Source organism: Barbatula barbatula (genome assembly GCF_947034865.1).
Source record: "Barbatula barbatula genome assembly, chromosome: 9".
Lineage (NCBI taxonomy): Eukaryota > Metazoa > Chordata > Actinopteri > Cypriniformes > Nemacheilidae > Barbatula > Barbatula barbatula.
In genome coordinates this window covers 5,439,576-5,462,573 of record NC_136772.1, presented here as the reverse complement: position 1 = coordinate 5,462,573, position 22,998 = coordinate 5,439,576, and the positions used below count along the sequence as shown (strand labels likewise).

Below are 22,998 nucleotides of genomic sequence, written 5' to 3'. Positions count from 1 at the left end.
TGTATTAAGTTTAATTATTTAATTATATATTATTTAGATAGGCGCTGCTAAATGTTCCAAACATTTGTCATTTGAACCTGGAATATATTTGTCTTTGTAAATTGTGTAAACTGTGTCTTCATGTTTATCCGTTCACACTGTTTTGAATGCATTCAAAAAATATGGTTGATTTCTTTTCTTTTTCTCTGTAACACGTGATTAATAAAATACATTATTTATCAGAGTTTTTAAGGAGCCAACATGTGATTGTAGAGGTTATTTCGATATTCTACTGTATTGCAAATTCCATTGTCCAAATAGACAAAGGTCATAAATGAGCATGCAGAACTGTAACGATACAGAGACAGAACATCTGAAAAAAGCTACGACATGAGACGGATGCAAGACCAAAGACAAGTCTATGCAGACTTTTAAGAACATACCACGTGATCTCCCATTATTATTTTTTTCTTAAATTTGTACTTACAATTACAATTGTACATTGATAAAAGAGGTGTTAACAATCACAGTCACCTCTTCTGAATCATAAATTGATCTGTTTAACAATTGTTTAATTTTCCCAATAAAAGGAATTGTTTATGAAGGACAAAGGCAAGCCTTTATTTCTTTTTCCAAGCAAAAAGGTTCAACTCTGGAGGCCAAGAAGGGTTTCAGCTGTCACTCACCCTATTAAAGATTATTGAAAAGTATTTGTAAAACACAGGTTGTTATCGTATTATCAATATTCATATTCCATGTGCTTAAATAAAACATTTTGCCATGATTTGCCTTTGAACGTCAAGTGGCGTTATCAGACCTCACCAATCAGAGAAATCCGAGCCATCGCGCCTCTTCGTCTGGCCGCCACCTAGGACTTTTATTTTGAAAAATACGATTTTCGAAAGTAAAAACATCACTTCAATTATAATATTTAATATAATTCTATCATACCTAATAAAATTATCTTCGGGCAAAATAACAATAACCGAAATATTTCACGAAATAAATGTATGTCATTTTATTTCATTTTTGTGAACATCCTCGTCACATGATGCGGGCCAAGATGACTTCACGTTCTGTCATGGCTGCCCGAGACGTAAACATGCCTGCGGTTCTATAATGCTCAGCATCAGACTTCTGCGATGATTAAAGATCCGCAAAATCGAACAATTAAGACTCGTGTCCCACTATATGAGACGGCTGGACGGTGTTTTGTGTGGCAGGTAAAGTGTTAGCTGAAGGATCTGATCATGCAGACCGAAGCCGTAGTGGAGCATCAGAGCGGCTCACAGGGTTCCTGCAAGACGGGCTCCAAAATCTGGCAGTACAGGTACCGTACACATACTGTACACTATTGTACTATTATCATAACGTCTGTCAAGTGTTCAGTTCTTTGATAGATGTCTTACTGTATTCAAATCCCTCATTCTTTCTGTGATTTCGACTTCACACACTTCACCACCGATGTTGGGTTATTCCCACAACGACGTGTCATTTCTGTCGTGAATGTCATTTCACACACACTTTAATGTCGTTCAAAGCGGGTATTATTTCATTTTAGTCGTAAAACACAGGATATGCTAGGGAGATTCTTCATAAACCGAAAGTAAATGGTGGCCAGAGGGACAAGGAAGGAAATCATTCAGGGTTGGAATGTGTGAACGAAGGTGAAGAAACCTAAAGAAGCAAACATTGCCATTCAAACACTGATGTTTACCATCTTGAAATGCAGTTGTTTATCTCTGGCCAGAATGATTATAGCTCTACTAATGTAAACCAAATGTGACAGTACAGTGAAGTACAGTTCCTCGCTGTATTTCATCAGTGATAGATGGACCATGATGTAGTTCAACATTATAAATAATCATATTCCCAGTGATCTGTGAATCGTATTTCGACTGTCATTAAGTGATCAGATTTTGGGTCGTGGTATAAAAATTAAATAACTTAGTTTTTTTCACTAAAGTGATCTGATGGAAAACGTGGATGGGTATTTGATGAAGTACACCAATCTTGTGACTGGATGGCAGTATCGGTGAGTAATCCTTGAAGGTAAAAACGGTATACACCCTTCTAACTCTTACTCTGAACTTAAATCATTTCCCTCTTATAGATATTTTGTCCTCAACAATGAGGCAGGGCTGTTGGAATACTTTGTGAATGAGCAGTCCAGGAATCAGAAGCCGCGGGGCTCACTTCCGCTAGCTGGTGCTGTGATTTCCCCCAGCGATGAAGACTCGCACACCTTTACCGTCAATGCCATCAGCGGAGAGCAGTACAAACTCAGAGGTTGTTACTCTGCCGATGAGATGTGAAATCGTATGAACCCCATCATTTATTTATTAAACAGCTCTTATGCTGAGAAGCTATTTCTGTTTAATGTTTGTTCTTCAGCTACGGATGCAAAGGAGAGACAGCATTGGGTCAGTCGGCTGCAGATCTGTGCGCAACACCATACAGAGGCGATGGGAAAGGTGAGGCTTACAGCCAGATTCCAGCCGTGCTGTTTGTACCACAGTACTCCTCAATAACTTTCAAAGTAACAGAAAATGGGTTTTGTAGGTCAGAATAATATTTTCATTCTTAAAGGAATAGTTCAGCTTTAAAGGGATAGTTCACCCAAAAATGAAAATTCTGTCATCATTTACTCACCCGTATGTAATTACATACCTGTATAAATTACTTTGTTCCGATAAACTCAAAGAGAGATATTTGGAAGAATGTTTGTAATTTTCAACTGACAACCATAGTAGGAAGAATTAAAGGGTAGTCAAAGGCGCCCGAGAACTCTTTGTTCTCCTAAATTCTTCAAAATATCTCATCATGTGTTAAACAGAACAGAAAAAGACAATATTTTTTCCTACAATGGTAATGGATGATGTCCCAGAACTGAAAATAGCTAACATTCTTTAGCTAGATAGACTTTTCTTTATTACCGATATGCCATTATTACCCATAATCCCACAGACAAACCCACCTCTGCAGACTCGTAGTCTATCCCTTCTGTCTCAGGGCAGTGGGAGTTCTCCAGGATCTCAGCACAGGATCAATCAGAACGCAAACTCCATGTTGGGTCTGTCCCAGCTGCAGCACAGCTCGACTCTGTACTCCAGCAGAAAGTCCCTTCTGCCTGATCACCTGCTGGAGGCCAGAGAGGTGAGACTGCCACTTTGTCTTTTATCTTGTAACTTTATACATTTGTAAGTGTTTGTATGTGTACGAGCAAGCTGTTACATGATAAAATCCTCAGATCAAAACTGCTTTTCTGTTTTAAGATGATGAGTCAGGCCCAGGGCCAGCACAGAGATCTGATTCAGAGCATTGAGGGCCTGCCGTCCTCTCAAGGTCCTTCTCCATTGGACCAAGACCTGTTGCTGCTGAAAGCCACATCCTTGGCCACCATGACCTGCCTCAGCGACTGCCTGCATATCCTGCAGCTTCAGCAGATGGCTCGCCAGAAAATTGCTCTCAGTGGTGAGGATTTTTAAACTTTGTTTAAACTCTCTAAATATTGTGGTATTTCTTCTTGTGCTTCTTTTGCGTACTCTCTCATTTTGAAGATCTTGACCCATCACAATATCAGATTTTCATTACATGATTATTGTGATCCGAAGAATTTGTTATAACAATATTATTGCCACGTCTATTGAAATTCAGTAACTAAATGATGCAAATTCATCTTTAATTTAGCTTATTTTGTGTTTTGGCTATTTTGCCTATGAAATTAAAAAGAGTTTGTAACCACAGTGGCACAAAATGTTAAATGATTGTACAACCGCCACCTATTATGTTGAAACGTCAAAAAGGCACTGAATTATTTCATATATCATCATATGTAGTATTAACACATTTTTTATTGGCCAATACCGATATATAGTGAAACTCCTAATCCCAACATTAGTAATGAGCTACTCTAGTTTGTTATCCACAAAACTTTTTATACATTTCACAGTGCATTTAAGGTTTAGCAAAGGCTGTTATTGAAGGATGGGGCGGTGCCAGTTATGTAGTGCAAAGTCAGCACGGCTGGAGCCTGTGTTTTAACACAGTCGAGTGCTGTTCCTTATTTCCTCGTGCAAAGAGAGCCTTTATATACAGTCGAAAATATATAGCAGGAACAAATAAATTAATTAATTACGTCTGAAAGGTTTGAATGTATTGTACGTGGAGAAAACAGTATTAAAATATTTGATTTCTATCTATGGAAGATAATGTAAAGTAAGCAGGAAGTTCACAATGGAAGACGTCTGGCAGTTTCCCTGTTAAACTCTTAGACCTGTACACTTGCAGTATAGTAAGTTGTCTCATGCACCTGCACTCCTCAGATGTTAGATGAAAGCATTCCTCTGCCAGTAAGAGAGAGAGAGACAGGGTTTATAGGGTTATTTTTAAGCACTGCTTCCATCACAGGAGATATTGACTGGTGCTGCTTCTGTGTATTTTTGCAGCCTCTTATATTCCTCTCTGCTTTACTTCTCTAGGAAAGGTTTCATGTAGACGTTTTCGCGTTTGTTGGCTAATTGTTAAAGAGGCCATTTTATCTTCCTTTCAAGCTTTTTTTTGAAACCTTTAGAAGTTTAGTAAAGGGTTATTCAACCCAACATTGTAGCACGGTAGTTTTCCTGGAGCTCAGTGGTTAGAGCATGGCCAGCAACGGCAAGGTCTTGGGTTCGATCCTAGGGATTGCATATACCCAAATACATATGTATAGTATCATGCAATGTAAGTTGCTCTGGATAAAAGCATCTGTCAAATGTATAAATGTAAATGTAGTTCAGTCATCATTTTTCTCTGAAATTCCTACCCATTTTTTGCATTGCACTCAGGGTACATTTTGTAAGTATGTGTTTCCTGAGGATCAAATCCGTGACCTTTGTGTTACTTAATGCGGTGCTCTAGCAGTTACAGAACGACAGATACCTTTGCCCTGAAATGCCCTGTGTACATTGTGACATGTTCACTAATCCATTTACATTAAAATGTGCAGTTTAAACTGTTAAGATTACAGTAGTAGTAGAAAAACGTTTGGTGTCCTTTCCCGCATTTTAATCTTCTAGTTAGATTTTCAGGTTCAAATGGTATCTGTGTTACTTCCTCCCTTTTACCCCACTTTAACTGGGTATGTTTCTGAATACCTAGTAGGCGTTGTTGAAGTTTAAGTGTGGGTGGTGGTTGACTGATAAGACTTTTTCGATAACAGACATTCAGAGCGATCCATAGAAAAAGAAAACAAGGGTCATTAAATATAGAATACATAAAACAAACACAAACAGAATTCGCCTTCATGCATTTTGCGATCCATTTTATCCAGAGTACAGACTGAAGAAAATGTTATCAGTTCCTTTATGCATTGTCCGGGAATCAATCCCAAGGCTTTGCTAGGGTCATGCTGTACTAGTTGAGTTACAGGAATGCTGTATTTTTGCATTGATTTTATACAGAACACGTATACGCCTGTCTGTTTATTACCTTCACGGTTTAGTTTATATAACACTTAAGTCGAAATGCAATCCAAAAAATGAATAATGTAGACTCTTTTAGAGAACAAGACGGCTCTGCTTCTCCAAATCTCCTGTCAGCCAGTTATTGAATACCTTAAATCACATATTCACTGCGACTCGCTGAACCTTACGTGTAATCCAGGTCATTGGGATCAGAATACACAACACGATAGGCCGTTCTGTTCACATCTTGTGGCCCATGTGCACCCAAATAACCGCTTGCGTTTATTTAGGAAATATGAAAATTTGCCTTTTTTCTTTAATGTGTTTGAGGTGGCACATACAGTAATCTCAGGTCATGTTTGTACCTGTAGAATTTATGACCCGAGGCCCTGCTCGGGGAGTGGAATATTGCTTTATAATTCATGAGCAACTGTATCTGCAGCTGATAGACCTCTGCAGGTAACCGGACCTCTGCTGGCGTCAGTCAAGCGCGGTGGTTGACAGACTTTCCAAATTGTGTTGCCATACCACTGTTAATTCCTTTAGGAAAACATCTCCCGTCAGATGTTTTTGGTACAGGACAAACATTGCTTTTGCTAAACTATAAAGTTGTTTAGGTTGATTCAATCAAGGTTGATAGCACACGTTATCTCTTATTGTCTTAGATGAAACAATTCCAACAAAAAAACACTTCCAGCTATTTTCTGGGAAATTTAAGCAACCTGTGACCCTTCTGAACATTCGAATTACTGGAACACAACTAAAACCGCCAGACTAGTCTCTGCGCCAATAAGCAAACACGGTTTGGCAATGGGCAGGGCTCCATGCAGATGGTGGGACCCTGGGTTCAGGTTTCCATTCTCTGTGTCAGTTGTCAGAGAGCCGAACACCCAGAAATCGACAGAGGCTGCTGTTGGCTTGTGGGTGTCGTTGTGGTGGGCCAGCGATATGACCACCTCTAATTCGGGTTTTGTGTGTTCCGTAGGCCCCGCCATCGAGTGGCTGGAGCCGAAGATTCCCGATATCCTAAAAAATGGAGTTACGGTACCCAGCATCACCAAAGAGGATGGAAAAACAGAAGGAACGGCTCTGGAGTGTTTAGAAATGGACTCTTGTGATAACACTGGGGTAAGATATTCATTCCATCAAGTTTATATCTTCGAATATTTTTCAGCTTTTGTCTCAATCCAGACTGTGCTTGCAATGTATGTAGATTGTTTTATAATTTTACTCGGATTATTTGATGGCACGTTTCGAATGGTCTGGTTAAATAAACAGTGACCCTAAGAAGTGTCTGAACATGAAAGCCGCAATTTAAAATGTATGAATGTCATTGAATAGTTATTCACCTGTTGAAATGTAAAATCATAAAAAATATGAATATTTTAAAATAGTTTTTTAAGTTGAACAATGCATTTGTTGGACAGACGGATTGTTCTGCTTCGAACTCATTGCCATTGGTCGAAGCGGTGTGTTGGGATTCTTAAACAAGTTTTTTGATAGGTCCACTGTTTTAACCCTTTACTTATAGTCCCCCTAACTTTGTCAACCAGAAAGTTTCCGAATACCTTGTTTTCAGTATTTCTGTTGTTGTCAATTAAACCTTTTTATTTATTGGTTTGCTTGAAGTGTGCTTGTGCTAAATAACACTGATTATTTATTGCAATGACATTGAACCAATTTTGGGGTATAACTGGAATGGCCAAAAATACAGTGTGTGTATTTGTCAGTGTTATTTTGTTTAATAACAACGTTTGTAACAGATAGTGAAGACAGTTGTAAATTTTATTTTGTAAAATTAAAATTCGTCATTCTGGACAGACTTCGCTCTATCCAATCTGTTTTTGTCCTTGTATTTAATAGTATTTTTCTGCATGTGAAGGATGTAATGATGAAGTTTGTTATGTGTTTCAGGAGCTGGAGGAGATTGATTTCTCACAGGAAGTGGATGACTCCTCATCGGCTGAAGAGGAAGATCTGTGTGCTGTTGAAGAGGAGCGCAGCATCATTCTGCACCTCCTCTCTCAGCTTAAACTAGGAATGGACCTCACCAGGGTATATCAGCTTCATCTCATTGATAGCTTTTTAGTCACATTATATAAGTGTCTTTCTAAGATATAATTTTAGCTGTTTGTTAGTACATTTATGAATATAGTTATGGGATAAACACCAGGTTCTCATGGTGAACACATTTTTTTTAGGTGGTACTCCCTACCTTCATCCTAGAAAAGCGTTCCCTACTGGAGATGTATGCAGACTTCGTGTCCCATCCGGACCTTTTCGTGGCCATCACCGATGGTCCCAGCCCGATGGAGCGCATGGTCTGTTTTGTGGAATATTACCTCACTTCTTTCCACGAGGGTCGCAAAGGTGCCATCGCCAAGAAGCCCTACAACCCCATCATCGGAGAAACTTTCCACTGTTCTTGGAGAGTACCCAAAGCGACAACTCCTCCGACAGGGGTCCCGAAAGAGGGGACCTCGTGCACTTCAGACTGCTACAATGTCCGCTTCGTGGCTGAGCAGGTTTCTCACCATCCACCCGTGTCTGGATTCTATGCAGAATGCCAGGAGAGGCAGATGTGCGTCAACACGCACGTGTGGACCAAGAGCAAGTTCATGGGCATGTCCATTGGTGTCTCCATGATCGGAGAAGGTAAGTTCATCACATTTTTCTGGATCTATACCTTCACTGTTTTGTTCGAGCTTAACGTTCCGTGCTTTCAGGTAACCTGCACCTGTTAGAGCACGGGGAAGAGTACACCTTCAATCTGCCCTCTGCCTATGCCCGCTCCATCCTCACAGTGCCCTGGGTGGAACTGGGAGGAAAGGTCAACGTCAACTGCGCCAAGACAGGCTACTCTGCAGTTATCACCTTCCAGACAAAGCCCTTCTATGGGGGTAAGCTGCACAGGTAAGGATTGTACGGATCACGTTACGTTACCCTGTTTACCATCTCTGTAAGACAGTATTGAGTTTTCAATGGTATTGTATACACTTGCATTTCTGCAAAGAACTTTGAACTTATATGAATTATATATATAAAAAAAATGAAATGCCAAAGAAATGCCAATTTAGTACTACAAATATTCAATACATATCATTGGATATTATGCATTATATATAAATGATAACCATTGGTTATTTTAATTATTTTAAAATTATTTTTTATTACCATTTTCACTCATGAACACCTAGTATTGAATTGCCATTTCTTTGGCATTTGTTGATGCACCATTAAGAGTCCTGTTTTACCACTTCACTTCACCACTTAGATGTGCTTTGCTGCACTTACTTGTGACAGCAGAATTGAACAAAGATGAAACAAAGATGTGTTCTGTGTTCCTCAGAGTGAATGCGGAGGTCAAACACAACCCCACCAACACAGTGGTGTGTCGCGTGCAGGGGGAGTGGAACGGCACGCTGGAGTTTGCCTACACAAATGGTGAGACACGTGTCATAGACGTTACCAAACTCCCTGTCACCAGAAAAACAGTACGGCCCAATGAGCTTCAAGGACCCTACGAGTCCAGGTAACACCAACCAATAAGAAATGCTGACTAGTGCAGTATTATACAGCATAGCTTTTCATTTTAATGTTTCATACTGTAATATTTTCCTGCAGATTCAAATATTTTGTTGTCACGAAAGGATGAGAATTAATAATGTATTTATAAAAATATGAAATTTTGCGCATTTTTATGATGTGGTAACTATTTATAAAAGCACTTGAGATATATACGTTATTGATTCAAATATAGCATATGGGCAAACTATTCCTTTAAGCTTCATAAATATTTAGCCGTCTGCTTGTCTGTGGACTTGGAAGTGTTTACTATAAACATGTTGACAGTAATTTTGTCTTTAACTCGTGACTCTCTGCAGGCGACTGTGGCAACATGTGACAGAGTCACTAAAAGAAAGAGACATGGATAAAGCCACTGAACACAAACGCTTCCTGGAGGAAAGACAAAGAAAAGAGGAAAGACATCGTGCAGAGACACAGACACCATGGAGGACCAAATATTTTGAAAGCAAAGTAAGAGCAAAACTGCTTTCACCTGTATCTTCTACAATTTATAGTTAATGTTTGGTCTCCGAGAAGATCGAAGTCTTGAAATAAACCCTTTTACTTTCTTGATGAACATTCCTCGTCATGATATGGTCAATATGTAAGTTATTTCAAAGAAAATTAATTTATTACATTTTTGGCTAACATTACCAATGTCTCTTACTTTTTTGTAATTAAAAGAAACAATTGGATTAAAATGGCCTCTCTGAATGTTTTTTTAATGTTTTTCTCCTTCTCTCTCTTTCCAGGGTGACGGCTGGGTGTATCACCAACCGCTTTGGAAAACAGATGCCCATAGCTCTTCTCCAGTCGCCCCTGAGCCCAACCCGTGACCTCTGACCTTCTAAAGTTAAGCCCGGGCACTTCACAGCCTTCTGCTGGACCCAACCTCTGGTCCATCTTCCCCTCTCTCGCGGATGAAAACATAAGCTCTCCTTCGTATGATCCCTAAAGTGTAAATTCACTTCGAGTGTTCGAAACACGCTACGTGGACTGTGTGTTTGCACTCTGATGTTCATATCTTGCATCCCTCGACGGTAAATTTCTAGCCCCTACACAGTAAATGATTTATCCAATTCGTACACAGATATTATTCGTTGATGTTGCCTTAACAAGTGTCATATGAGTACAGTTTGACGGTTCTCAACGTGAGATTTTGTTTGAGGTTTGTTCATGAACTTCTTAATCGACCCATACCGTGGTATACTGTATTTGACCACAGTACGGTCCAAGTTTTCGGATTATTAAAAAATCTAACGTGACTTGATTTTTTACAATATCGAATGAAACGCAGGTGGGGTGGAGTTTAAAAGGACGGGCTGGAAGTGATGTTGGACAAGCCGTTGGCTTTTGTATTATGCTGTTGTTCTTTGTTTACTCTGGTGAAAGATGCTTGCAGGCGCTGTATACTTCTCTGTTGATATCTGGGCTAACGTCAATATGATTCACGTCTCAGGTAGAGGCCTGCTTGCTCTGTTTCATGTACATTGAACAATTGTATCGTCAGCTTCAGTTACTGACAAAATGTTTGTATGCTTTTCAGAGAAAAGAAAAAGACCAGCCTTATAATCTGCATATGCATAGCAATGTCTTTGTGTATACTGTACATGTACGCTGATCTGACAGTATTTCTAGAAATGGGCTTTGTCAAACATTAAACCAAACTACGACAACACAGCAGTTTGATTCTACCTCGACTGAAAATTTTATTTTTGAAAGAGACAGTTCACCCCAAAAAAGAAATTGTCACTCACTCGACCCTGAATTGTTGTCTTTCTTCCTGTTTTTTACAGTCAAAGAAGTTGGTGACATTCTCAATGTCTCTTTGATTTGTTTCACTATAGAAAACAATACAGGAAATGACATAAGGCTGAATAAATGATGACAAAATTTCATTTTTGGATGAACTGTCCCCTTAAAGGCAAGCAGATCTTTTGAAAGCACATTCGTTTGCGTTCAGGTTTTAGTTAGCTGGTCCAGTCCATTAGATAAAGATGATCGAATCGCACATTTTTGTTTGTTTTTATTGCCACCAGTCGTGTGTTGGCTAAAGTTTTCCATCTTTCATATTGAGTCCCATTGATCATGCTGAGAAACTTGTGGTGCCTTATTTGTGTTAGTCTTCCACCACCCGTCTGTCAGCTTTCTCTGTAAAGCAGAGTAAGAGTGAAGCCACAGCCCTTGTGCACATCCTGTTCTTTTTCACTGTCAGCAAAATAATACAGAAGTCCCATCTGCTGTGCTGAGTTATTTCACTGAGCCATCAGCAGCACTGCTGTTTTAAATCCACTCCCTGTCGCCTCAGATTGAGAAATATGATTGAAAATAATAAAATTGTTAATATATTGGATTGCAGCTTTTGGTGTACTTTTACTTGACTGAGCTTATGTTGTTCAGGTTATTCTGTTCTTCGGTACATTTTTGTGCGCATGTCGAAATATATTTGATAAATGTTAGCCTGACAATTTTGAAAGTCTGAAATCGTATTGATTGCTAAAGTTGCAGAATAATTTTTTTTCTTTTCACTATTGAATTGTTTCCAACAAAACAAAAAGGTTTTTAATGGCAATGTTGCAGTTGATCAAGAATTTATAGGTTTTAAAAGCTTCCCCAGTACCACTTTACATCCTGTTCATCTTCCAAAGTATTTAAAGGTATAGTTCAACCAAAAATGACCCCCACATCTGTATTTCATGTGGAGTGATTTTACTTAAATTTACCTATTTATTTCCCGGATATTATATATTTATTTCCAGGCTTTTGTATACTGTGTATATATTGTTATATGGTTTATAATGATATATGACCCTACCTGTCAGCATTTGAGACCTGCAAATTGCGTCCGGGCATCTTCAGTCCGGTTCGCTTACAGGAGTTTCCATGAGAAATAACAAAATGGGAGACTCCCAGCCAGAACGGCAGTGTTGGCAGGTAACATCATGGATATGACGCAGTACCCGAAATAATATCAAAACACTTCAACACAGCCAACATTTGCGCCTGTTCATGTTTTTTGTTTCGGGTTATATCATCTGCCCCGTTATGTTTATTGTGCACTGATGTACAGTGAAGATTCTCACCGGTGGACTGTCACAGGCCACACGCGACATACGACTCAACATCACATCCGCCAGTTGAGCAGTGCCGAATCACAACTCTAATTACAACGTAAAGGAAATACCTCCGCACATCACCTGCAGTAGCATTTACAAACTTGAGATGACCACAAAGAGGCCATTCTTACAGATTGCCACTTTAAAGGTATAGTTCACGCTAAAATGAAAATCCTTACCCTCGTGTCATTCCAAACCTGTATGACTTTCTTTCTTTTTCAGAACACAAAAGAAAATATTTTGAAGAACGTTGATATTCGAACGAAATTGCACCACGTTGACTTCCAAAGGACACAAAACTGAACTACTGAGACATTTCTCAAAATCTTTTCTTTTGTGTTCCACAGTAGAAAAATGAGAGTGAATAAAATGACAACATTTTTCATTTTGGGCAAACTATCCCTGTAAGTCATAAACGCCTGTTTCAAAAGGTGCAGCAAAGCAGGAAAGATCCAGCCGATGACTGTGTGATATCAAGAAGAGAAGCACACAACTCACATAAAAGGAAAATACATACATTTTATGTATTATGATACTGTACAATTGTGAAACCAGTTCACAATAAGAATGGGTAAAATGACTCGACATCTTCAGTAATGGAAAAATGCATAACAGGTTGCCATATGATCATGTTGATATTTGTACAAAAAGGAATTATCTCCATCAGTTCTGCAATTTGGTAAAGATTTTCCCTGTCACTCCAACTTGCTCTGTGCAATTTGAGTGAACCTCAGATTACTTAAAAAAGTAAGCTCGGCAGTTTAGAGCGAAAACAATTCACCGTCCTGCTTTTTTCAGTAAACTACGATAAATTAATGATGTGATCAAAGTCTTGCAAAAACAGTATGTTCCACAACTTCTTAAACGTAAGGTCAGATATTTTGGCTCATGAGAACACTTAATCTAGTTGTCCTTTAAGTAATTGGATCAGTGGTTACAAAGGGTCAGTGCAAAGAAGGTCAAAGAAAGAAAATAGTTTGATGTGAAGAGCATTTTGTAGTTATTCTTAAATCTACAGAAAGTAATACAATCTTCTGTGAGCAATAAAAGAAACCTCTTTTTTTGTCTTTAAACAGCAGTTATTTCCAGTCGCTTGGTGTATCGTCCGTTTGAGTTGTAATTTCAGCTGCAGGTCTGTGGTAAATCAAATTGAAGGCCCCACAAAGCCGATTTTACGGAAAGATCACGTGGATGTTAAAAACAAGTGACTCAGAGGCCGATGGAAATTTTTGAATGGGTAAATTATGTGTGGTAAACAATTTTGGGAAAACATTTGAAGGGTACGAATGGTACTTAACGGCTTCTATGCTTTACTGCCAAGAGTCCCCTCAACGTCACTTCCACCTGCAATGGCATATGTTGTGTTATGGCACAATGCCTCGTGGAGAAATTGTCCAACCTTGACTGCAATCGCCACAACAGTACACAGGAAACCATGACATGTCAAAACAACAAACCTTTTCTATTTAGATTAGTATTTAAAAACGGAGACCAGCTCCGCACAATGAACCAATATGCATTACAAAAAAACAAGTCTGATTTTCCAGGCAGGTCACATTGGACTGGCTTGCCCGGAGGAAGTAGAGATCTGCGTGTCAGCTGCAGGAGGAGGATGCACGCCAGTGCTGTGGTCTGTGCACGGTAGAAGACAAGGGAGGGATGGGGTTTGCTGTTCTGTGGATGTCAATACGGGTGTGTGGGTGGAGATGGAGTTCTCCAGCTCTTCCTGGGCTAGGGTATTAAAGCGCTCCACCACACAGTATGCTGTCAGACGGGCTTCTGGGTCGTGGTCCCAGCACTCTGTTATTGTTGCACACAAAAGCTGCATGCCCTACGAGACAATAATATTGAAATGTCTGTTATGCTTTGTTTGAAAATGTTATAATGACTTATAATTGAGATCCGTTTTGTTTCATACTGTGTATACATGTCAGTTACCAGGGGATTACAATAAACTGCTTCTGAATTCTTTTTAATGTATGTTCATGTCCAGTATTTGGGCATCTACTTAATGGTGGCTTACTGGTCCAATGCCATTTAAGTTTTTATTGGGCACTGGCTTAAAATTATTGTTGGCTTGCACTTTATTTTATAGTTCTTTATATGCTTATTTTCTTTGCCTAATACATTTAGTTTTTGTTGTAACATACAGTAGTACTTGTTTTATATGTATACATACATAACACATGTACATTAATTTATAAAACATTTAAGTATAATCAAATTGCTGGTGTCCTTCCAAAACCTTGTATTTCCATATTTTGTCATTTTTATATTTTTTGCATAAATAATTGTTATTAATCGCACTTTACGTTTGTCACTGGGTTTTGCAAATATCAAATCAATTAAAAGTATTAAAAAAGTTCATGTCAACTTTGACTACATCGTATCGAATCATTTAAAAAGTACCGTGTTTTTTATATCCTAAAAAACAGCAAATTTGGATATCCAAGGTTTTGGAAGAACAGCGATGACATTTAAGTATTTCTCTTTTAAAGCATGCATGTCCAGCTGTTTTACTCACTGTATGTGTCGTCCAGCACTCTGGGATATCTGGTCGTCCTCTGTCTTTTAACACTAGATCTCTCATGCTGTCTACACACGGCTGCTCGCACACCTTGGAGCCAAATGGAGGCTCATAATTCTTCACCTCTGTTAAAGAAAATTCAAGCTTTTATTTCTACCTCGACTCACATCTGCATCTGCTGTATTCAATATTTGGAGAACTATAGTGTACTTGCCTCCTATGACATCACACCTTGAGACCATTTCCCACAGTACCAGGGCCATGGAGTACACATCCATCTGTTTAAAAGACTCCAAGTCCTCAAGATTCACTCTGGATTCTAGAACTTCAGGGGCCATGTAGCGTGCTGTCCCCACCTACGAGACACAGACGACATAACTCAGACAAGACTTCACCAAATTCAATAACAAATGGTTAAAAGGTTTCATGTGATTACATCTGTGACCTTAATAAATCAACCACAGAGCTTTTAGGTGAAATAACTTGCAGAAATAGTCCGGATTGTGTTTATTTTCTGAAATGATACAGTTACAAATGATTTAAAAATTTATTATTGGTTTTCTAAGTGTTTATAAATTCTGCTATATATTTGGGGACCATTGCTCTGTTTTAAAACCTTGTGAGGTGTCTGTGTAGGACAAAAAAGTAAATGTTTTTTGAAGCACATTGCATTGCCATCAGCTTAGTCATGGCAGAAAAAGTTAGAAAGATATATAAATTATACAAATATTTATGTAAAATTTGTGTCAAATGTGTGTTTATTTTTAACCAGGGATGCATCCCTATTAATAATGATCATACAAATATTAGATTTGAGGGATTCATATGACATAGATAAAACATTTGCCAAGATATAAACTTCATAACAAAAACATTTTACAAAAAGTTTTTGAAATAGAAAACCTAAAAGCCCGAAAGCCTTCCTACCTGTCCACTGTTGGCAAAATCATCCACCGTGAGAGAGAAGTCGAGTCGCAGAGCCAATCCGAAATCACAGAGCGCACACTCGCTGCGGCTCTTCAACACAATGTTGCTGCTCTTCAGATCTCGATGGGCGACTGGCACCTTTGGTGTTCCGCAGGGTGTCATGTCGCTATGCAGGTGTGCCAGGCCTCTTGCCACAGAACCTGCCAGTGCACACAGCTCAGCCCATGTCATAATATGACCAACAAGAAAGTCTTGAAGGTTCCCCAGGCCATAATAAGCCATGATGAGCCAGTATTGCTTCTGAGAGGTCCCACAACGTTCCTGAGCCGTCAGAAACTGTACCACATTCTCATGTTTAAGGTTGGCGTCAGAGAATATGGCTCTTTCGTTATACCACGAGGTATACTCCACGGCCGGGAAGATCTTCACAGCCACCGTTTCGTACTGCCCAGTTTCCTTATGGCTGAGTCGGGCCCGCCACACCTCGGCGAAGCGCCCCTTACCCACCACGGTCTCCAGCTGCATGGGCAGCTGCTCTGTGTTGTGGTTTAGGTTATTGGCGCACGTTGACGATATTTCCGAATCATCGGTATGCGAATGCAGCTTGCCGTGGTAATCGATACCATTTGCTTGGTAGGCGCAGACCTCCGCTGGGTCCAGGGATTGATAGTGGGTGCGTCTTGGTGCCCAGTCTTTGGGTTTGCCAGGCTGGCGCGTACGGTACAGGTAAAAGACCAGGGTAGCAATAATAGCTACTAGAAGTGGTGGAACAAGGCTTATGACAACTACTGGAATGACGTCTTTAGACTTCAGCTTAGAGTATCCTAGAAAAACGAAATTCATTATGTTAGCTCAAATAGGCTCTGGGCTTCTTCCAAGGCAGCCCTAAACGAAAAATACCATGACAGGGCAGGTAAAAATTGTCCATTCAAATATTTTTTTTTATTATAATAATAACACAAGTGTTAAGTGTTAGTTAAAAGAAATTCTTAAATCTTTTAGTTAAAAAATAAGAGACCATTCCATTTCATTAAATCAGCATTTCTAGATGTATTGTGGCCATTTAGTGTCTGTCAAATTTGAACAAAATCAAACCTCAGGAGTGACAAAGTCATTCAATAGCAATGTGAAAGACTGACAAGACATATGTAAACTGTGATAAATAAATAGGTTATCACATAAAAATATTTCCTAAAAACATATACACGTATGTTAAAAGCGAATATGAACTTTCTTTATAGTTTTTGAGGTCTGGAAAAATACAAAGCATATTTTTTGTTATTTATACCTGTTTTCCAGTAAAAATAATTGCAAATACAAGCTAATAGAAACTATTTCTATTTGAAATTTGCGAGAAATATTGTTAGTAGTTCACTGAATGAAACAAAAATGATCATTTTACATGAACTGAAAATTACTATGAAATGATCTCCTATTTTTTGTGTGTACTATAATAATATTATAATAATAGTACTCTAATATATTTAATATATTACAAATATTAATTCATATTTTATGAATTCATATCAAAGTATTTTATTATTAAAATAATTAGTATATCTATAATGTAATCTATGTACTGTATGTTTCTCCCCTTTTGTACACCATTCCTGGCAGATATTTCGTATTTTACATCATTTACATTTTTGTAATGAATAAGAACTTCTGGAGTGCATCAATGACAAAATGCTGCATAGATGGACGGCTCACTGGGTTTAGGAACAGAATTGCAAAAACTAAATAATTTAAGGGGAAAAAATGTCACAGATAAATCCAATCATGCTCATATGTTTGCATTTGGCAGATGCTTTTATACAAAACAACTAGCGCAACTGATAAACCCAACTTGCATTATAGGGTCGTTTTTGTCAGTAGGTCAGTATTAAATGAACCCCTAACCAACTAAGCTAGAGAATCAGATACACAGAGTACAGAAGTGTGAAAATCATAACTTTTAGATGCGTTTATTAGACATGCACGTACCATTGGGTCCTTTGTCAAAAATGAGCTGGTCATTGCACTCTTGATCTCCGATACAGGCACAGATATACATCAAGCCATCATCAGAGGGTTGTGGTGTCATCAAACACTTTGTGGTGGAGTAATTTGCCAGCATGATGTTCTCCAGTGGATTCTGCGGGTTATAGCACATCGTCCGTACGCTGACGCTCGCGTTGTCCTTCTTCCTGCGAGAAACATCACAGGAACGCAGTCAAGCACAGCATGATACTCGACAGCGCAGAGGAATCTCCTTCAGTTGGTTAGAACAACAACAGAGCCCCTCAGAAAGACAAACATGGGATCAAAGTTAAAAGGGTTTGAGAAAAGGTCTGCTTATGCTCCTCTGATGAATTTTTGAGTAAAACGTATCCAGAGAATCCCTGCTCATTGGCGCACTTTGTATTTAAGTCTTAACTTTGCTGAACGTTTGAAATGTGTTTGATATTTGTTCCGGACAGAGAGTCTTCATCTGACCACACAGAGAACCGCATCTCTTTCAGAAACACAAAAGTGTTTCCTAAACCAGGCTGGCTAGAAATGGTTTTAAAAGAGAAAAGCGACATTGCAATACAGGTCATACGGGTTGTGTGGCAGAAAAATCTTTTTTCGTTGGAATACGCTGCCATGTTTTTATTTGTACCATATCCGTGTACAGTTTTGCAAAGGTTCCTATGAGCATAAAAGCCATTTTAGTTTTCCATAGAGCTTTGCTCATATTAGGAACAGTAAACTCAATTTGTGTGCACATCATTTATGCTTAGTCAAATTTTTGCCATGTTTTAGACTCACCAAATTGCTACACACACTTCTTCAGTCAGTTCACAGAAAGAGCTCAAGCTGCAGTTGCTCGTGCAGACGTTGTCTTCGCATATGGGACTCGAGTGGTTGCACCACTTACAGATGTTGGTTTGTACCAGAGTAAAAGTCTTCGCTTGCAGCACTGCAATAAGACAGACAACAAAGTATTATGGTTTACACAGTATTATAACGAACCAGTATTTGCAATATTTCTGTGATGTGGAATTGGGCAGTGGACAAATAATTATGCATTTGGCAGATGCTCGGAAGGTTCAGTGTATGAAATTTAGCAGCATTTTGCAGCCAACAGCTCACTCCACACCTCCAACCCCCTCCCTTTTGACTACGGTGGCTGACACAGCACTAAGATGTCATCACGTTTACGCTTCATTGCCGAAGGAGATCACGTATTTAAGAAAGGTGCTCTGTAGTGCAGTTTGTCCGTTTAGGGCAACTACGGTGTCTATAAGATAGAAACAGCTCATTCTAAGGTAGTAAAAACATAGCGCTTCATTAGACTTAATGAACGCATGTTCTGCCATATCATGCTAAACATGCGTACACTTCTGAAGACATAGTTATGTATATTATGATGCCTTTCTGTAAATAGACATCGTACCTTTCATTCCTTACGATGCATTTAAAGGGACATTGCATTGAAAACTAAACATGCTGTCAACAATTCTTCAGCCTGATGTCATTCCAGACCTGTATGGCTTTATTTCTTTTGCAGAACATAAAAGAAGATATTTTGAAGAATGTTGGTAACCAAACAGCACTGGCCCTTTTTGATTTCCATTGTATGGACACAAACCAACTTTTCGACTATACTAAGAAAGGGTGAATGGAAAAACCCAATTACCTACAAACAAACTTAGCTTGATTAAGGCATGCAATAAATGCAGTCAAAATGCTTCAAATATGAAAATGACAAAGCTATTATGCTCATAATGATTGAGCTATAAAGCTTAATAATGCTTTGACAAAACTAGATGGCCATAATGCAATTGAGATCGATGAGTATCGAAGACCAGATCTTTGAGCTACGCGACCCATCTGGAGTTTATAAAGTTCTAATTAGATTTGGATGAATGTTATATAGCTAGATGTGTGCGCTGGGCCTTTCTAGTTTGGTGCACTGAAAGCAAGTATCTGTGTTCATGAGTGTCAGGAGTTCCTGTGGTAAGTGGGACAAGCTTGAATTCCTTCCCACGCATGCTGTCTCTGCACTGAAGCTACCACATCACAACAATATTAATTGTTTATTGAAAGCAGATGAGGGGCGTGAGCCACTTCGCTGAAAGAGCGTGGCAACCTTACAGTAAACTGTTTTAAAGGAAGGAGAGGAGAGATTTGACACACACGTCCAGATGTCCACTCATGCAAACCATGAAAATATACAACAGAGAGAGCTCTTGCGTGAAAGGTCGAGGGACATGAAGGCTGAAAAAAGAGAGAGAAGAAAACTTAAAGGCTAAGCACAACTCCCCCCCCACAAACTTTAAAGTAATTAAACTCAGCAGCAACCGCTCCAGAAATAAATTGAAGCCAGAAGCCCTCGCACGGGCCAAGTTTGAAGCACTGCCCCTCGGTGCTTATGGGAAATCCAATGGCTGCCTACAGAGGCCAAGAGATGTTGGCCTGCATTTATTTGGTTTGCGCTCGAGCGAGTTTCCCTTCTCGTTACCTATTTGTAATTCATGAGCGCTGTTGTATAATAATGAAATGTGTACGCCAAGTGAAACGTAGAATTTCGGGGTGGTATTTTCTTGTACTACCAAGCTCATTTATCTGAAAGATTTTGGATAACTGAAATGGACTTTGATGTATACAGTGCTGCTAAAAAGCATGTGGACACTTAATGCATCGGCACGCTGCCACTATTGCTCCCAAAATAATTTATTTAAATAAACGTTTTGACTTAAAAGATTTCCATCTGCCAAACAATAAGTTCATGCAAAAAAAACTGTTTATATCAACATAACCCATCATACTGTATATGAATGCCATTGCGTCAGACAACCACATGTCAAACCCCATGGCATTCATTTTAAACAATCACACAAAGATTCTCACAGAAAAGATGTTTTAAGGCGTTTAAATGATAAACAATGTTTAAACAACGATTGAAATGTATCAGTAGTATTACGCATGTCTAGGCTTGGCTTTTTTATACATTTAAGAGATAGTTTTTGGAAAATGTTACAAGAATAGTGAAAAGCATGTCTTACTAGTAAAATAGACTCATCATTTGGTTTCATACTGTGTGTAATAATATCAACCGGCTTGTTTGAGGGTAAGGTTAAGGAAAATATATCACCCCAGTATGTAAACAAACCTTTTCATGCCATGAACATTTTTGGGGGCCCCATATGTAATAATCAAACTACCCCACTGGGTGGCACATTTCCAAGTTTTTCCAATTCCCTTTTAAACTCAGCTTGATCCCCGAAAGCATTTCCTGATATTAAATGAATAACAGTACAATGAAAGCAGGACTGTTGCATTTATGATAAACAGATGTCTTCAGATGTTGCCTTAAAAGTTGACCATAGATCACACACGAGTACAATGTCAGTAGGGTAATACCCGCCTCTTCCCATTATTCAGGGACAGGAGGAGCTTCGTCAATGCCAGTAAAATGTTCTGCCATATCATGCTAAACAACAAACTTAAGTACCAAGCAAACCCATGCTCACAAGTAATTGAACTCTTTTGAAAAAACAAAGGAGAAATGAGAGTTGTCACCACTGCTTAACTCATAACAATGTCGCCATTGTAGACAATCATGATGACAAAATTTAGAATCATCAAGCACCCTAGATAGACGTCTTTGTGTTATTATATATAGTCTCTCTGTGTGATCACATCTGCTCACCCTGACACAAGCTCTCTCTCTCCATATTCCCCACATTTGTTCTTAAAAGGCCATTACAAACAACAGTTGTGAAATGATAAGTGTGACATGAAATTAATGATTTTCTTTCTCTCCACCCTCATGGTTATATTTCATAATTGTTGTTGAAAGTGGAAATTCTCTACACACCCAAACCATTTAAAGGGGCCTCTACTGTGCAAAGATCATTTGGATTCACAAGATCTGGTTTCACTTTTGGAACTTTCCATATGCTGTCGTGTCATTTTAATGCAGTTACAGTACTTGGCATCGTATTTGTTTCTACTGCAGTCATTTTGTTATTACCCAAAAGTGTTTGCTGGTGTACTATTTCAAAACAGTTGTGATTTAAGATATATGTATAGAACTGTATCAAAACTTTATATTAAAATGCATGTATTTAATATTTATTACAATCAACACAAGTGGAAAGTGCAGTACATGATGTTAAAAAGGGATTTTGTTGTCTTTAAAAAACATGCGATATTCCTAAACAGCTGAAAATGAAATCATCTTATTGACTGATAACAGAATATTATCAAACAACAGTGTAGCATATTAAATATTGCAAATTTCATCTTATATTTGTTTTACCAGTTTTGCTCATCTGGGTGTGACATTTTAAGACAGTTTTTAGGATCTGCTGCATGTATTTTGGGGGTCCACGATGTCTAAATTTGTTTTCAATTTGGTGTGATAATTGTGACAGGGGTCATAAGGTGTAAAAAAAGATTATATTAATATTTGTCAAAATATTTTTTTAAATATTAAATAAATAATATAGATCAATAACCTTTATAAGAAATAAATAGTATTAATTTGCATCAATTAATGCACATGCACCATGATATGCTAACTTTGCATCGTTTAATAAGCAATGAATTTTGAATTGGGAATGCAATTGAGTCCACTTTTTATTGTTTCCCACGAATTTGTTAGACATGTTGCATTATAGTGATTATTCTGAACTAATACATCAACGGTTTAACCCGGCTTGTGGCTATATTTCTTCGGGAAATCTTTCTCTTTTCTTCTTCTTTCTGAAAAGTTTCTCAAGCATAAAAACGGTAGAGGTTCTGTTGCAGTAACATATAATGTCGACCTTAAATGGCACATAAACTCAAAGACAAAGCTTTGATGCGCGCTGTGGACTCCAGACAATGAAAGCGGAGAGAGACTTTCTACTCACGACAGAAACACAGAAGAAGAGATGCCCGGACCCACAAACTCCAGCCTCTGCAACCCATAATAGCTCCACAATCCTAAATCCCGAGCTGTTAAAGCGACGATGTTATTCTATAAATTCTGCTCGTGTCAAAGGCGCTGATAAAGTCATCTGTAAGAGAGTTTAAGTCTCCGTGTGTAACTGAGTTCCGTGTAGGCGGATCCAGATGTTTTTAATCCAGATGTGACTGAGATCGGGTCCGCCCAGGAGCTCATATTTATCAATGCCCGTTACAAATATATACACAATAAACAGTACTACGTTGATACAAAAACAGATGTGTAGGGATCTATAAAAGTATGTAAATGAACAAAATTTGGAAGAATTATGAATTTCTAGAATTAATGAATAAATGTTACTAAAAGGAAAAGCACATGTGAAATATACTATTATTTTTTCTCGAGTAGCATTTTTTTCTTTCTTTCTTTCTTTCCGTCTTTCTTTCTTTCTTTCTTTCTTTCTTTCCGTCTTTCTTTCTTTCTTTCTTTCTTTCTTTCTTCCTTTCTTTCTTTCTCTCT

General features: G+C 38.5%; 2 protein-coding genes across 2 annotated transcripts; one reads left to right on the top strand and one right to left on the bottom strand.

The window, feature by feature from the left end:
* The first annotated feature begins 1,022 nt into the window (after positions 1-1,022).
* Positions 1,023-11,343, top strand: osbpl11 (oxysterol binding protein-like 11). The gene is made up of 13 exons (XM_079463991.1): positions 1,023-1,309; positions 1,946-2,014; positions 2,093-2,268; positions 2,374-2,453; positions 2,947-3,135; positions 3,255-3,453; positions 6,409-6,551; positions 7,338-7,478; positions 7,625-8,078; positions 8,150-8,336; positions 8,773-8,955; positions 9,308-9,461; positions 9,743-11,343. Exons 1-13 carry the CDS (start codon positions 1,230-1,232, stop codon positions 9,824-9,826), a joined length of 2,139 nt encoding a protein of 712 aa, XP_079320117.1. The 5' UTR covers positions 1,023-1,229; the 3' UTR covers positions 9,827-11,343.
* Positions 11,344-12,606: 1,263 nt separating this feature from the next.
* On the bottom strand, positions 12,607-22,627 carry tgfbr2l (transforming growth factor beta receptor-like). The gene is made up of 7 exons (XM_079463990.1): positions 22,445-22,627; positions 18,351-18,501; positions 17,544-17,746; positions 15,561-16,384; positions 14,848-14,989; positions 14,631-14,758; positions 12,607-13,937 (listed from the first exon to the last, which is right to left on the bottom strand). Exons 1-7 carry the CDS (start codon positions 22,500-22,502, stop codon positions 13,659-13,661), a joined length of 1,785 nt encoding a protein of 594 aa, XP_079320116.1. The 5' UTR covers positions 22,503-22,627; the 3' UTR covers positions 12,607-13,658.
* Positions 22,628-22,998: the final 371 nt, after the last annotated feature.

Excerpts from the sequence above, each read along its gene's own strand:
- osbpl11 (XM_079463991.1), top strand. The coding sequence starts at position 1,230 with ATGCAGACCGAAGCCGTAGTGGAGCATCAGAGCGGCTCACAGGGTTCC. Across the intron at positions 2,269-2,373 it reads AGAGCAGTACAAACTCAGAG|CTACGGATGCAAAGGAGAGA; the intron begins GTTGTTACTCTG and ends TTTGTTCTTCAG. Across the intron at positions 7,479-7,624 it reads TAGGAATGGACCTCACCAGG|GTGGTACTCCCTACCTTCAT; the intron begins GTATATCAGCTT and ends CATTTTTTTTAG.
- tgfbr2l (XM_079463990.1), bottom strand. The coding sequence starts at position 22,502 with ATGGGTTGCAGAGGCTGGAGTTTGTGGGTCCGGGCATCTCTTCTTCTG. Across the intron at positions 17,747-18,350 it reads GAAGTGTGTGTAGCAATTTG|GAAGAAGGACAACGCGAGCG; the intron begins GTGAGTCTAAAA and ends TGTTTCTCGCAG. Across the intron at positions 14,990-15,560 it reads ATTTTGCCAACAGTGGACAG|GTGGGGACAGCACGCTACAT; the intron begins GTAGGAAGGCTT and ends TGTGTCTCGTAG.